Source organism: Ctenopharyngodon idella, chromosome 18, assembly GCF_019924925.1.
Source record: "Ctenopharyngodon idella isolate HZGC_01 chromosome 18, HZGC01, whole genome shotgun sequence".
Lineage (NCBI taxonomy): Eukaryota > Metazoa > Chordata > Actinopteri > Cypriniformes > Xenocyprididae > Ctenopharyngodon > Ctenopharyngodon idella.
This window is the reverse complement of record NC_067237.1, coordinates 35007626-35022437: the sequence shown is the minus strand read 5'-3', so window position 1 is coordinate 35022437 and position 14812 is coordinate 35007626. Positions and strand designations below refer to the sequence as shown.

The following is a 14812-nucleotide window of genomic DNA, read 5'->3' as shown; positions in this document are numbered from 1 at the left end:
GATGAGTGTGTTGACATGCATGCCCTCTCTTAGGTTTGGGCGATATGATCGAAATCTTATTTCACAATAACAAATTGAGTAAATCAAAGATACAAATGACAAAAACAGTGCTTTAAATTTTTCAAGTACAGTAGGGATATTTAACAGTAGCATTCAAGTAAGAAATACTACAGTCATTGAATAATCAAATGTGAAATAAAATAATGCACAGTTTCACTGAATTACTGAATTACTGAATTGGGCATGCAAGTGCAGCTCCTATCTCTTTGAATGGGGAAACATCAAATTCTTCAAAGATGTTTGCCAAGCTTTTGATTAAATTTCATATTTGAAATCACCAATGAAATCTGACAACAACTGTCTCATAAATTTTGTTTCTAAATGCTCGAATCATGACAAAAAACTACTTTTCAGGCTGGATCAAGCTAATGCGCATGTGCAGTCCTAAGTGCGCTTCTCTATAGGAAGCGCACGTCTGACTGTTTCTATAGCAACCAGAGCTTCTAATGGCTGCTGCAGTGACACAATGACTTTACCAATTGTCGATTGGCTCTTATTTAGAAGGCGGGACTTATTCCACCATATTGCGCGTTGCACTTTCTCCCATTCAAAACAATACGAGTGACACATCTTGTGTTATTCTATAGTCTTTGGCTGTAAGAGCTGCCTTTGGCCAAATGTCAAGCTGTAGTTGAGCATCTGTCAGTCTTGTTTTTGTTCCACATCTTTGGCACCTAGTCGGACCCCCGTCGGCGACATGCTTGTTGAATCAGCAGTGGAGCCGGTCGGTGAGAGAGATTACTCTGATTGGCTGTTCAGCTTTGCAAAAACAGTGCATGAGAAGAAAAACAGAAGTAACAAAAAAGTCAAAATTGGCAAAATGGTAAAAAAGCACTGCTTTGTTTGTGGTTTTAAATCGGAAATCCTAGCTCTTCAGGTCTCGGCCTCAGACATCATGCCCACTGGCTGAACGTCTGATCCATAAGGCACACTAAATCGGAAACACTTGAGGAGTTTCAAAGTCGTAATCTAACTGATTGAATTCTACAGTCACATTCTTTAACGATCCACCTGGAAGCAAAGGCGTTGTGATGCCAAACCCCCTCATGGAAGAAAAAAGCTGTAATGTTTACATGACAAAAGTATATGAAGTATTTGAAGTTCAGAGCATAGACTTTTTAAAATACATCCAAGAGTTTTACTCGCAGGTCTGTTATTGTAGGGACATTGACGATATATATGACGATATATTTGATGCCCCTAAACATAATGCTGACCAAAACTAACTGGTTGCTTGGTTGCTCTACATGTCAGTCAGATGTTCTCTTGGGCGACTCCTTGGCCAAGGAAAGCAGCAATGGAGTACAGACCTTCTGCTGTCAGTCTGAATGTCTGGCTGAGTGAGACTAGCTGGCTGTTGGCTCTAGTTTTTGCAGTAGGGGTAGGTTCAAGGTGACGTAAGGTGACACAACAGTTGGCTTTTGTCAATGGAAATGTTTTGATGTTGGTTTGGTGACGATTTTTTTGATTATGTTTTTTTTTTTTTTTTGCTAAATCAATAATTTTCAGTGTTATAAGTGAATTAGGGCATCACAACGTTTGGAATGTTCTTCTTTTTAAGATTCAGCTTCCTAATAGCTCATTTTAGTTGGTCACTCTCTCTCTGTCGCGCTGACTCTTTTATGATCACCTGAGTCATCATGTTTCTTCCAGACTTCAGATTATGTGCAATGTCCCACTCTGTCTGTAGTATCTGTCATCCTCTGCCAGTGGAATGTAAATGGCATTGTGATTTTGTCGGACAGAGGATTTTCAGGAACTGAACAGGAGGATCTGACTTCACTTATTCAATTATATCTATACAAACACAGCTAATTATCTGGCTGAAGACATGCTGACTTTTTCCACACCACTAGCATTTAAATGCTTTTATGAATAGCACTTGCTTACACGTGAACATTCTAATTCAAACAGTCAGCAGTCATTGTCAGAGATAAGACTTTTAATAATTTTAAATAATAGAAAAATATTTTAGCATGGCTGTAGACAGAAATATTGTTTGTTTCATATATTCTACAGATGTGTACCTGTGTGCAAATTGTTTAGATGAGGAAGGTGACGGGACATTTAAAGTACAAATAAACTACAAATTTAAAGTAGACAAATATATATTGTATTTTATATGTTTCCTGAATGTCATTTACTTACCCTCTTATTTAATGTTGACTACCTTTGTGTGGACAAAAAGATAGATAAATAAATAAATAAATAAATAAATATCTTCTTTTGTGTTACACAACAATTTGAGGGTGAGTAAATGAGGTCAGATTTTTAATTTTTGTGTGAACTATCCCTTCAGGAAATCTTATCATTACTACAATTCAAGAAAAAGCATCTCATTTTCATTACTATAATTATTGATCCATCCTGTCAAGACAAAATGCTTTTTTTATTATTAAAATCTGCATAAAATTTAGTACAACAAATACTACTATGTACTGTATACTTGTAATTGTACTTTTTACATTTGTTATTATTATTTTACACACAGATAGCTTACTCAGGATAGAGTAAGAATTTTCTGTCCAAAAATATGTAAATATTTGTTGCTTTTGATTTTGGGGTGAAATTTTGTCGGGGGCATGTCTTAACATTTCATGAGATTCACCCATTAAGGTTTACATTACACCTCTGCCTCTTTATCACTCCTCAAGCGTACCTCTTTATCAGTCTACCCCCTTTTCCTTTGCTGTACTGCACATTCCATTCTGGTTTTGATTGATGTTTGGAGCAAGGTTTGATGGAAAGCTGATGACCTGCACTTTAAACCCACAGCTTTTCCCTGAAGTCAGCCCTGCTGAAGCATGAGTGTATTTGTACGTCACGGTAGGCCAGTGGTCCCCGGTAAAAGATATGGTGCTGATGCACATGTGTGTAATGTTATTGGTGTACAGTTAGCTGCTGTTGATGGGTCTCTGCAGAGATCGAGAGCCTCACGTCTCTGCAGCGAGGGGCCATTTGACCTGCCTAAACCTTCCAATTACTTCCAGATGGCAGGAGACGTCTGGCTCAGAAAAGCATTAGACAGGCAACTGAAGGCAGACGTACAGTCACAAGAATACGTTTGTGAAAAATGTCTTGATTTCTGCATTGATTATTTATAAAATGTAGTCTGATCTTCTGATCTAAGTTATAAATGTAGACAACACAGACACAATCTGACTTAACTAATAACACACAAACTATAATAACACAAAGGTTTTCTTGAAGACAATGAGTGATTATTAGCAAGGCAGACTGGATAAATTAAGTAAACTTCTGCGTTAAAACTTCTCCAGATGCTAATTGGAGTCAATTAAGGAGATGAGATTGTAAGTGTGGGTTGCACAGAAGATCTGCTTGTTAAATAAAGGCACACACTGACAAATCTGTTCTCCTCGAGACAAAGGGAGAGCAAATCTTTTCTCCCTGTGACCACTATCAGAAAAACACTGAAGAATGGTGTGCAGGAATGGGCAACACATAGGAAACCACTGCTGCCAGAGAAAAAATATTGATGTCTCTCATGGTGGCCCAAGACCATGTGAGAATCATTAAAGGAACAGTGATTCAAGAGACTATCAAGACATTTTACAAGAGAATGTCAGGACAGAAGTTCAGACTTCAAGCTTAAGAGTGGTTGGGTGATTCAATAAACATGTCCAAAAGAAGAGCCCTGACCTGAAGCCAATTTATATGCTGTGACATAACCTAAAGAGTGCTGTGCTAACAAGACAACCCAGAAATATAGATAAACTAAAACAGATTTGAGCGAAGGGATGGTCCAAAATTGGTCAAAAGTCATGTAAGCAGCTACAGTAAACATCTGGTGTAAGTTTTGCATCTAAAGGATGATCTACAAGTTACTACAGTTCAACATACTTTCTCCTTCCTGCACTGTGAATGATTACTTAATGTATTCAATAAAAATGTGAAAAGTACAATTGTTTGTGTGTGATGGACTTGGTGGAGTTCCACCGCAAATATATTAGATCCAAGTGATTTAACCTGGAATATTCCTTCAATATTAATCTTTGACTCTCTCTGTCTTTCTTCCCACAGTGAGGAGAGTTATACAGTTATAGACTACGCACTGAGGGATCAGATCTGGGTGGGGTTGTGTCAGGCTGAAGACCTGAATCTCTCTCCAGTACGTGGCACTGCAGGAATGCTGACGTCACGACAGAACGTGGTCAGCCACCTGTTCCAGATCAGATTCCGCAGCAACCACTCTGGAGACAATGTGACCATGATCTTAGGGTTGGAGCTACTGTAAGTATTTGCATATTAATTCATATGCATCACCCATGCACTTATTTGCTGTATTTCTGTCTAACAACTTTACAGGGATCCTACGTTCAGAGAAAATCTGGAAAAATCTGGAAAAATTGTGATTTCCAGGTCTGGAAAAGGTTTTAATAATAATATTAATAAAATCTTGAAACGTTGAAACGTTTTTGGAATTGAATATAATTTTGAAAGAAAAAAATATTTGTATACGTTTTTCTATATTTTTTTAATCGGCTACAAAGCCAGTTGGTTTAAAAGTTTGGGGTCTGTAAGATTTTAATGTTTTTAAAAGAAGTCTCTTATGCTCACCAAGGCTGCATTTATTTGATCAAAAATAAGTAAAAAATAAAAATAAAAAAAAGTAATGTGAAACATGTGTGACGTAGCCATGCACACTTACTAGACCGTCTCATTCTAGCGTTTAATGCTGAGGAGGACTCGAGGCTACAAGCCTCTGAAGGACTGAACTAGCAAGGACACAGCCTTGGTAGGATGCAGCCTTCCGTTTGAGAAGCACCATTACTCATTCACTCTCTAGTTTGTTACTATGGTTAATCATTGATTAGACTCTGTCCACCTGTGTTTATCTAGTTCCCTTTGTTTGTTCCTTGTATTTATATCCCTGTGTTTCAGTTCATAGTTGTCGGTTGTCGTTAACGTATATTTTTAAGTCTAGTTTGTGTTTTCTCCTGCGTATTCCTGTGTTCTGAGTATTTTGAATAAAACTATTTGAGTATATCTGAGTTTATAGTTTTATAGTGAGTTTTGCACTCCTGCTGTATGATTTCTAGAGCTGATAGAGGACAATTTGTTCAGCAGAGTGAGGCAAGCTTCGTCATGATTGCATCATCCATGACTTAAAGGAATAACATGATGCAGTTCATATTCAATTCACCTTCAGATTGCATCATTCATTGTTTTGCCTAAAAAGCAAGTACTGTTCAAACCCAGTCATAGATTTATACATAGATCCAGGCAAAGATGTATTTTAGGTTTATGGTTTAAATTGTTTCCCTTTATTACTCACTTATCCTCCGCCATTCCCAAGTCAAGGGTCATATATGACGTGACGTGACAGGCAAGTATGGTAACCCATACTCGAAATTTGTCCACTACATTTAACCCATCCAAGTTAAGCCGGGCGCCCTCTGTACGATTTTGACCATGATTTGGCCGTCTGAGACAAATTTTGGAAATCCTAAAAGACTCTTCTGATCCTAGGCTAAAATCTGAAGTCTTTGGTCGTTAGTTGACATGTTTACCCACAGCCGATTTATGACAGTTGCAATCAAATTTTACCTCCAACGAAATTCTGGCAGTGTCAGAAGATTTGGTGCACAGTCCTGCAGTGTGACTTCTATGACGTCAAAGTGTCTTCATTTTTCAAGACAAGCCATGATCAAAATTAACGCTTGAGATTTCTTTGCTACGGTGCATGTCCACTGGAGCGGAGCAGAGCGAATGTTTTTAATTCATTCTTATGCAATCACGCACGAGTGTGAACCTCAACTTTCAGAGGAATAAACTAAAAATGTTTGTCTTTATTGTCTCTTAACGTGTCTTGATTGTCGTACAGTCTGACATTAATGACATCTGACACAAGGATCATGTTCGTACAGCCTGACAAGCAACAATCATAAAGGACTATTGTAAATCGCACAGTGTGCACCCGGCTTTAGTGCACACACATTAGGAGCATTGAGTTGTGAACACACACACACTGCAAATTGTGGACATACACACCTGCTGTGGTGCCCCGGGAGTGATTGGGGGTTAGGTGCCTTGCTCAAGGGCACCTCAATCGTGGGTATTGAGGGTGTAAGAGAGCTATTCATTCACTCCCCCACCTCCATTTTCTTGCCGGTATTGAGAATCCCACAACCTTCAGGTTACAAGCCTGACTCTATAACCATTAGGTCACGACCATATATACTGACCAGAATAAGTAAAGATTATCTACATTTATTTCATAAGCTTTTTGTCTGTAGACCTATTATCAGTCTTGAAAACAGCTGTTTAATATTCTGAATTCTTTAATTAATAGAAAAAGAACAGCATTTATTTTAAATAGAAATCTTTTGTAATATTGTAAATGTCTTTACTGTCCCTTTTGATCTGTTTAATGCATCCTTGCTGAATAAAAGCTGAATATATATATATATAATTTTTTTTTTTTTTTTTTTTTTTTTAAATCTTACTGACCCCAAAATGGTTGTGTAAATTCATTCATCAAAGATGTGGGAACCCTGACTTTATCATATAATTTCCTTTTCTCCCTTTGCTTCCTTTCAAGGTGCATTTAGTTTACTTCTGCTCACAACAACATGCTTACATATTAATGAACTTGTCATTTTATGACTTAAGTGAGTGATTCTGTATCTTTCTGAGGTTAAATAACATGCTGAAGTAGACATGTGCTGACATAAACTTTGATTGACATGACAGATTTTAACTGCTTTATCAAAAGGAGTTTCTGTGTGTTTTACCAACCCATCAGTCATCACACTGCAGGGCCACATGTACCAACATTTATCAGAAAATAATCTTCTATCAGGCATTCACCCAGTGTACTAAACAAGAATAAGCTTATATGTTGCAATATTGGTTGGATTTCCTGATCTACCTCACCCTTTCTCTTGTATTAAGTGGTTGGTGAATCAGGGTTCTGTTTGTCAAGAACTTCTCATTAAAAAAGCTAGTCATGTCAAACATAGACATCAGCACATACAAAATGTTTGGTAAAGAGAAAGACTCCAGCAGTGTTTTTGCTCTTGTTTTGAGGACTAAGGTCAGGAAAGGGGAGGAGAAATGAACAGAGAATAGCTGCGCAGAAACAGCTGCACATTTGTATCATTCCTTTACTCCCCATCTCTCCAAAATAATCCTTCTCCTCCATTTTAAAGCCACTAAGCCAGAAAACCTGAATTGAATTTCAAGGGAACATATTCTACACTTTTGTAACATTGTATTATTTTATTTCAGCTAAATTCCACTTTAATTTTTAGTCAAATTTATTTGCAAAAACAGTCTAGATGGTTTCACATGATCTTCCACACCTCCTCTGGCCTTTAGAAATAAACAGACTTATTTCTGGAGACAATATGTGGTACCCGACTATGCAAAACTCAGCATCACAATGTTTAAAGAGTATTGTAAGTGGTTGCTAAGAGGGTGCTATTTAGTTGGTAAGGAGTTCTGAGTGTTTTTTTAGCGTGTTGCTATTCCGTTGCTTGGTGGTCACTTCCTCAAGTCAATAGGACTCACCTCCCAAGTCTCTATGATATTGTGGTCACTAGATATGACTCTAGCCTCTCTGGACACTAGGCCTTTTTGTTTGTTTGTAATAGAGCACTGAGATCTTATCAAGCAATTCCATGAAAATAACTCATATCACCCATTTAAATGGATGTCTTTATGTGTTCAGTAAAGGTCAGTATCATTCCTCAAGCTATTAAAGCAAATACAGATACAGTGGAACCAGTTATATTGAACTGAACAGGTTATTTACTTAGAGAAATCTTAAAGGTACAGTAGCTAAAACTAGTTTCACTTTAAGACTGTAAGAAGATCTGCTGTTTGCTCATCTCTCTCTCTCTTTCTTTCTCTACATTAAATACTTTTAAAGGATTAAAACCATTTTCAATTGAGCTTTTCAGGTAAATGAGATAACATGTTATCAGTTATCTGAGAGTGTAATTATAGCTTAGAATGTTGCCATTCCACTTACGTAACAAAGATGTAGAATCTACAGTTGCTCTTGGTGAAGAGTAAGCATGACTGTAGTTCTTCCGAGGAATTTTTGTCAACACAAGACAAGTTCTCCCACATTTCTTTCAGGCTCCACCCAGCTGTGTCTAATAACACAGCTCTTCTCTCTGGTGTGAGTGGCACAATCCTTCCTCATGGTGGTTGTCCAAAAATGTCCTCATTATGGAAAGCCCCCAATTTCCCATCTCTTAGAAAAGGATTTTGGAGTACAGACCCCTATTGTGACATCATTAGCCATGTCTTTTTGTGCTGTGCTCACTTGACTGTCGAGATGGTTCTGTGGGTGCTTCTCAATACTCATATTGATGCTTCCTCGTTTCCTCGCTTGTCCATCCTCCAGCCTGTGACCCGGTTTTTCTCGTCGAAAAATCTTCTCTTCCCCATTCACATATGTCATAATTATTTTAACTTATGTTTTACCTTTGCAGTTTAAATAAATCATACATTTCACATATTTCAACAGGGTATCTTGCTTTATTGTTATTTATTATTAATTTATTAAATAACCACACTTCAACAACATAAGGGCATATCCCTGAAGTGACACCTGAGTGATCAGTAATATTCCAATATACAAAGATTTACTTCGGTTTTTCATTCCACTGCGCTACTTTTCCATTTTTTTTTCAGTGTAAACATGCTAGACAGACATCTTTAACCACTGCACTTGCGTCTCGCATCTTTTGCAGCGTCTCGCGCATGACACGGCATTCTAAAAACATGGCGCTCAAGTTAAAATAAGTTTGACTTTTAAAAAAGGCGTTTCTAGACCTTTTTCGTTCTCCTGACCTGCATCTTGTGTTTTTAACAGCAAAAAACATGTTCTGTGTGAACAAGCCCTAAGGGGGTGAGAAGCACACATTATTTCAGCTATTGCTATGTGGCAAAACACTGTCAGGAGCTTGAGTCATCTCGCTGCCTTCCTGCTTGCTGGCTCACCAAGTGCCTCTTTTAGTATTCAGGAGGACTAACCATCACTACTGTATTTGAAAGGTGCCCTAAAACTCCAAGTGGAAATGCTGTGCACTCTCTACCCACTAAATGGACAGTATAAATGATTAAGATAATGTATTGGTTTTGTCTTAATATGAAAAAAAAAGCCAAATATAAGTTTCTTGAAGATGCCTCATTCATCTTCATGTTTTACTTCTGTTTTCACTTCACCTCAGGGTCAAGTTTTGATATTTACCTCCAAACCTACCTTCTACTGGTGCTTGGATGCCTTTTTAATTTTTCATCTCATGTAAAATAATCTTTAAAGGTGATAGGTCTGGAATTTTGGCCCTCAGCTGTAGGAATCATGTTGGAGCGTGTTAAAGCAGCACAGCAAGCAGGAGACCAGACAGTGGGAGATGTGAGGTCTTCCTGGTGCTGCTGGCCTCTCTGGTGTTTGAAAAATATAGCTTGGTAGACTTGTTGATGTCGGCATGTAATGAAAATTCACCCATATTTTCTAAATGCATAGGTTTCATTTTTTTTTTTAAATGTTGTAACACTGTGCACGTGGTGTCTGGGTATAAGATAAGTCATTCAGCTGGTGTAATTCGGAGAAGCGTGAAGGCGTTTTTGTTACCTGTTCTGATCATGTGTGCTCAGATTCCAGGGATATGAATAGGCAGCTGCCCTTCCCACGCTAACTACGCACCCTGTGGAAAGTGGCTGAGGGAGACGGGTTCAGTAAAACATACATATCCTCATAGTTTGCATTACACATTTAATGTTTGGACATGCACATTGAGTGTGTAAAGGATGTCTTTGCTTGGTTGACTGTCATGTCCTCATTGCAACAATCCAGGCATATATTGACTATTATGTTTGTTTCCTTGGCATAAATAACACAACAATGTTGGGGTCAGTAATATTGTGAAATATTTGTACAATTTAAATAATTGTTTTCTATTTTATAATATTTTAAAATGTAATTTATTCCTGTAATTTATTATGTGATGGCAAAGCTAAATTTTCAGCAGCCATTACTCTAGTCGTCAGTGTCACATGATCCAGAAATCATTCCAATATGCTGATTTGGTGCACAAGAAACATTTTATATTATTATCAATGATGAAAACAGTTGTGCTGTTTAATATGTTTGAGGAAACAGTGATACCTTTTTTTCTGGATTCTTTGATAAATAGAAAGTTTGAATCAATTTGATCAATTTAATGCATCCTTGCTGAATAAATGCATTGTAATAACTGTATTGCAATCTTTAAATTATACTTAAATATTTCCCATGTTCTTTCCTCCCCTCTTTGTCAATGACTCTATTAAACATTAATTACTCTATAAACACTAATTAGTCAATGAATGAATCGCACCACAATCTCGCTCAGTAACATTCCCGGTAATGGAACTGGCGAGAGGCCTTTGTGACCCCTTCAGCTGTAAATGGGACCAGAATGAGCCAAGCATGACTCATGCAGCTGGTCAGCTCAGGCTGTCTGCTCAGTTTGTGAGATTGAACTGGCGTCTGTGTGTGCTGCAGTTGGGCTAAGCATCCCACAGTCTGGCTGACTCACTTTAGGAGCTCTAATGCAGGTCAGCTCTGAAAATGTTTCCCCTGATTTTCAGAATTTTCCTCTCACAACTTAATAGCAAATCTCATTAAACAAAGGAGTAGTTTCTGACAGATGACCCCCTTGTGTCTTTCTATTCTCCTAACACAATAATGTCTATTGTGGGATAGTTGTGCTGAATTTGACTCATGTTGTCATAGCTCAAATCATTCAAGGACTTGAAAGAGTAAAAAATAATGGCATCACCTTTCTTTCTTTCGTTCTTTCTATGAAAGTGGTGGCATGTTCTCACTGAAACTGAACAAACACAAAAGAGCTTAGAAGAACGAACAGAGGCTTCTTGTACTGACTGTAATGAATGCTTTGGCACCAAGGTCAAGTTTCTCCTAGTAACTTTACCTGGAGGTGTGTGCCTGTGAATGGTCCAGAACAATAAAGGAATGTGAAAAAGGAAGATCTTCTGTGTTGTTTGGTTTTGACAGTTTTGACAGACAAAAAACTGCCTCAGTGGTTATCAGTTAATCATGTACCTGTATGTGTGTTTTTTTTTTTTTTTTTTGGTTTGTTTGTGTTTTATTTATTTATTTATTTATTTTTTGGTGACAGTAATGAGAGAGCCCGATGGATCAGCGCTCTGGGACGGAACAACAGTGACAACAAGAATGACAGAAACAGTGAGTACAACCAGCCTCTGCGAAACACCACCACCCACTGGGCATGGAGAGTATTACATCGGCACTACTTGGCTACTGCTTAAGTCAGCAATCTCTGTTAAAATTAGTAAACTGTGTTTTTCCTGAACACACATAGATCTGAAAAATGCCTCAAATCTGCTGCTTTTTGAGGAGAAGCGTAATATCGCTCTTCTATAGGCTAAGCTTATATTTAAGGGACCAGATTGTCATAGTGTCATGTGTATTTTTGTAAAAAAAAAAAAAAAAAAAGAAAAGATAAATGTCTGTATTTCTCTGTTAGATGCCATGCAGGTGGAGGTGACGAGAACGTACACAGCCAGGCAGCCGGATGAGCTCTCTCTACAGGTGGCTGATGTGGTGTTGCTGTCACAGACAGTGGATGGTGAGATTCTTATACTTCCATTCTTCACTTTAAAGGCCTGTTTGCACCAAAATGATAATTCGGTCCAATTTTGACATTCGATACTGTTCAGACCAGGGCGAAATTTTAAAAAAGCAGCAGACGGGCTGAATGAAGATGCAGTTTCACTCTCTGAAAATAGGTGGTGCTTATATTAAAATTCAAGCTCAGACTTAGTGTTTTCTATTTTCTAAACCTCTTGCTTGTTGTGTTAAAGTTATTCAGAGAACAGTCCTGTCTGTGGTTACTGGATAATGATTATTGTCCCAGAACAAGTGGTCGTGTAACCACAGGGATGTCTTTTCATGTGAGGCTCAGCTGAAGGTCTCAGTTTTGATGGTGCTGGTCAGAGGGTCAAACAACGGTCTCGCTCTGGCTGGTACTCATTGGCTGGCTTTCATGTTGAAAGGCCAGGGCTCATGGGATAGGGCTTCAAAGGCCCCTTGAATCTTTTAATGGCCATTAAATATACAAAAGACAGTTGAAAGCAGTCTGTTTTATTTTTGAAAATTTCATTCCTTTCCAAAGAGATCTTTTTAGAAGCTCTCAACAGTACTCAAAGGAGAGTAATTTGAAGTAGAAAAAAGTGTTTATTTCAGCACTACTTCAGTTATCACATTGATACCTGGTTCTTCAAGCTTCACAGCTGCACAGTTCTTAACCAGCTTCATGCAAAATTAATCTACGCTCGTTTTTTTCTTTATACAAAAACTGGTGAGAGAAAGCGAGCAACATAAAGGAAAGAAGGGGGAATTTGTGTAAGAAATGGCACAAATTCACATTACCGACTGCTAAGCCATGGTTCTGACAGCAGATTTTGTTTATTTGTAGTCAAATATTTTTTTCCCTTTGTTCAGTGTCTAGTTTGTGTACATAAAAATGTCAATTGATGTCTGGCTGTGTTTTCAGGCTGGTATGAAGGAGAACGTCTGCGGGATGGAGAGAGGGGCTGGTTCTTGGCCGAGTGCGCTGAACTCATCACCTGCCAGGCGACCATCGAGAAAAACATGCAACGGATGGACCGTCTGCAAAGCCTAGAGACCAATGTCTGAGCCCATTACTAGAGCACTACCTCCTACTGAGGAACAGTACATGATAAAAACTGTGGATGAACTCTAACCACTACAGTGCAGTAACAGCTTTAGTTGCTTCAAAAGGTGATACAAAGGATAACTACACAGCATATGGACTTCTGCTTTATCCAGCGGCTTTTATGTAATTATAAACTGAGCTCAGGGCTCATTTTATTTTTTTTGTCTGGCAAAAATGTGCTTTTTCCAAAGTGACACTGGTTCACTGTTCAGTTCAGAGCACTCCTACATAAGAAGTAACGTTTGTGGACTTGGGAGTCCCTATTTAAAATGAAGGAAAGTTTTATAGCAGCACAGAGATGTTCACTCACTTATTCACTCAAGTAATTGACTCTCAGGGAAAATGTAAATGTGAATCATGCCAAATGTAAATATGTATTAGATATCCACAATTTGTAAACTTATAAATACATCTCATATGAATCTATATACTGATTATTTCTGTGCATTTAAAAGAAGAAAAAAAAAAAAAGATATTTCATTCCTTAAATTTTCACTTATATGTCCCTTGACCTATATGTATGTGTATATAGTGAAATTAAGAATGGAAGATCTCCATAGACAAAAGGATTATATTATGGCAAATTTAATGAATTACTTTAAAGAAAGCATACAATAACTCAAGCCAATGCTAAAATAAAAAAGAAGTGGAAAAAAATGTGGTTTCTTATTTCTGATGCTGTAGCTATTTAATCCAACACTTGCAAAGTATTGATAAAAAAAGGATCAGAGTGGGTTTACAGACATCTGTGACAGATCACTCTTCTCTCTGTCACAGCTAAATGTCATTTAAATAAATAAGCTGCTGGTGGTTGCGCTCACTGGCTGCCTCTCCTGTGGTCTTGAGCAGGGGTTTCCTGTGTGGTGATGAGGTCAATTATGGCAGAGATGACAGCACAATCTTTAGACTGCCGGTCATTCCAGTCCACAGGGCGTGGACTTTTTATCTTCTCCTCTAGTAGCACATCCAGCTCCTTCCTCAGCTCCTAAATTTAAAGAATAAATTTGAAGTATAATTGCAGTCCATCACTGAGTGCCCATTCAAGTCATATGTGGCATATGAAACAAAAACATCAAATTATCGCTCACTTTGACAAGGTGAGCAATGCGTGCCGGGGACTGAAATACAATCCACTCATCCACAGCGATGGTCTCTTGGTCCTGGTCCCTCTGGATGGAAATGTCCCCTCCGAAGAACAGCAATGAAAATGGAGACACCTCGGTACAGTCGTAGAGGAAGATCTATAGAAAAAGAGGGGGGGAGAGTCTCAAATAAAAAAATATATCCAAAAGACTGAAAATCTGTAGACCTCTCTGTAACAAGTTTATTTAGGTTGTCAAAAAATAGCAAAGCTAAAAAACCAAGATAACCAAAATATTCAAGGGTTAAAGTTCATGATTCTTTTATTACAATTTTTTTTTAAATACACTTTATTTTAAGGTGTCCTTGTTACAGTGTAATTATACATTTACATAATATCAATTAACACATGTACTTACTATATGGTAGAGTTAGGAATATGGTTTGGTTTAGGGTTAGTTGCTTGTAATTATACATAATTTACTGTTATTACTATAGTAAGTACATATAACATATGTAACAAGAACACTGTAAAAAAGTTATACCCCTTAATAATTTAGAAATACACTCAAAATTATTCAGGGTATAAGATGGTTACACTACTTGACTTTACAAATCATAAAAACAATATTTCTAGAAAAGTAGTGTATACATTTTCAAAATTTAAATCAAGATGAATACATTTTCACATTACATTTCTAAGAACTTAATGTGTACTAAAAGCGATATTTGTCACTGACCCACTTGCACTTGTTGATCAGGTATCAAGCATTATTCAAAATGATTTTTGTAGATTTGCAAAATTAGACCGATGTACAAGTAACAAACAAACAATGATGCATGCAAAAGCACACATGAAAAATAATGTTGAGACTTTTTTTAAGGCCATCTCTGTGCTTAAATGTAATGCATTTTATTAGTAACTGGAGAGC

General features: G+C 37.5%; 2 protein-coding genes and 1 long non-coding RNA gene across 3 annotated transcripts in view; 1 reads left to right on the top strand and 2 right to left on the bottom strand.

Moving 5' to 3' along the window:
* Window positions 1-13224, top strand: part of LOC127500291 (rho guanine nucleotide exchange factor 26-like) — a 57180-nt gene extending 43956 nt beyond the window's left edge. Inside the window, exons 12-15 of the mRNA XM_051871376.1 lie at window positions 4102-4311; window positions 11220-11287; window positions 11589-11690; window positions 12618-13224. Coding sequence (XP_051727336.1) covers window positions 4102-4311; window positions 11220-11287; window positions 11589-11690; window positions 12618-12760 — 523 coding nt within the window. The 3' untranslated portion in view covers window positions 12761-13224. The remainder of the gene's footprint in view (window positions 1-4101; window positions 4312-11219; window positions 11288-11588; window positions 11691-12617) is intronic.
* LOC127500359 (uncharacterized) lies at window positions 97-11220 on the bottom strand. Its single transcript, XR_007926318.1, has 2 exons — window positions 8057-11220; window positions 97-819 (listed from the first exon to the last, which is right to left on the bottom strand). It is a non-coding gene; the product is annotated as an uncharacterized LOC127500359 (long non-coding RNA).
* A 145-nt stretch (window positions 13225-13369) lies between the features above and the next one.
* Window positions 13370-14812, bottom strand: part of dhx36 (DEAH (Asp-Glu-Ala-His) box polypeptide 36) — a 45140-nt gene continuing 43697 nt past the window's right edge. The window contains exons 24-25 of the mRNA XM_051871374.1: window positions 13889-14041; window positions 13370-13785 (exon numbers count right to left, since the gene is read on the bottom strand). Coding sequence (XP_051727334.1) covers window positions 13618-13785; window positions 13889-14041 — 321 coding nt within the window. The 3' untranslated portion in view covers window positions 13370-13617. The remainder of the gene's footprint in view (window positions 13786-13888; window positions 14042-14812) is intronic.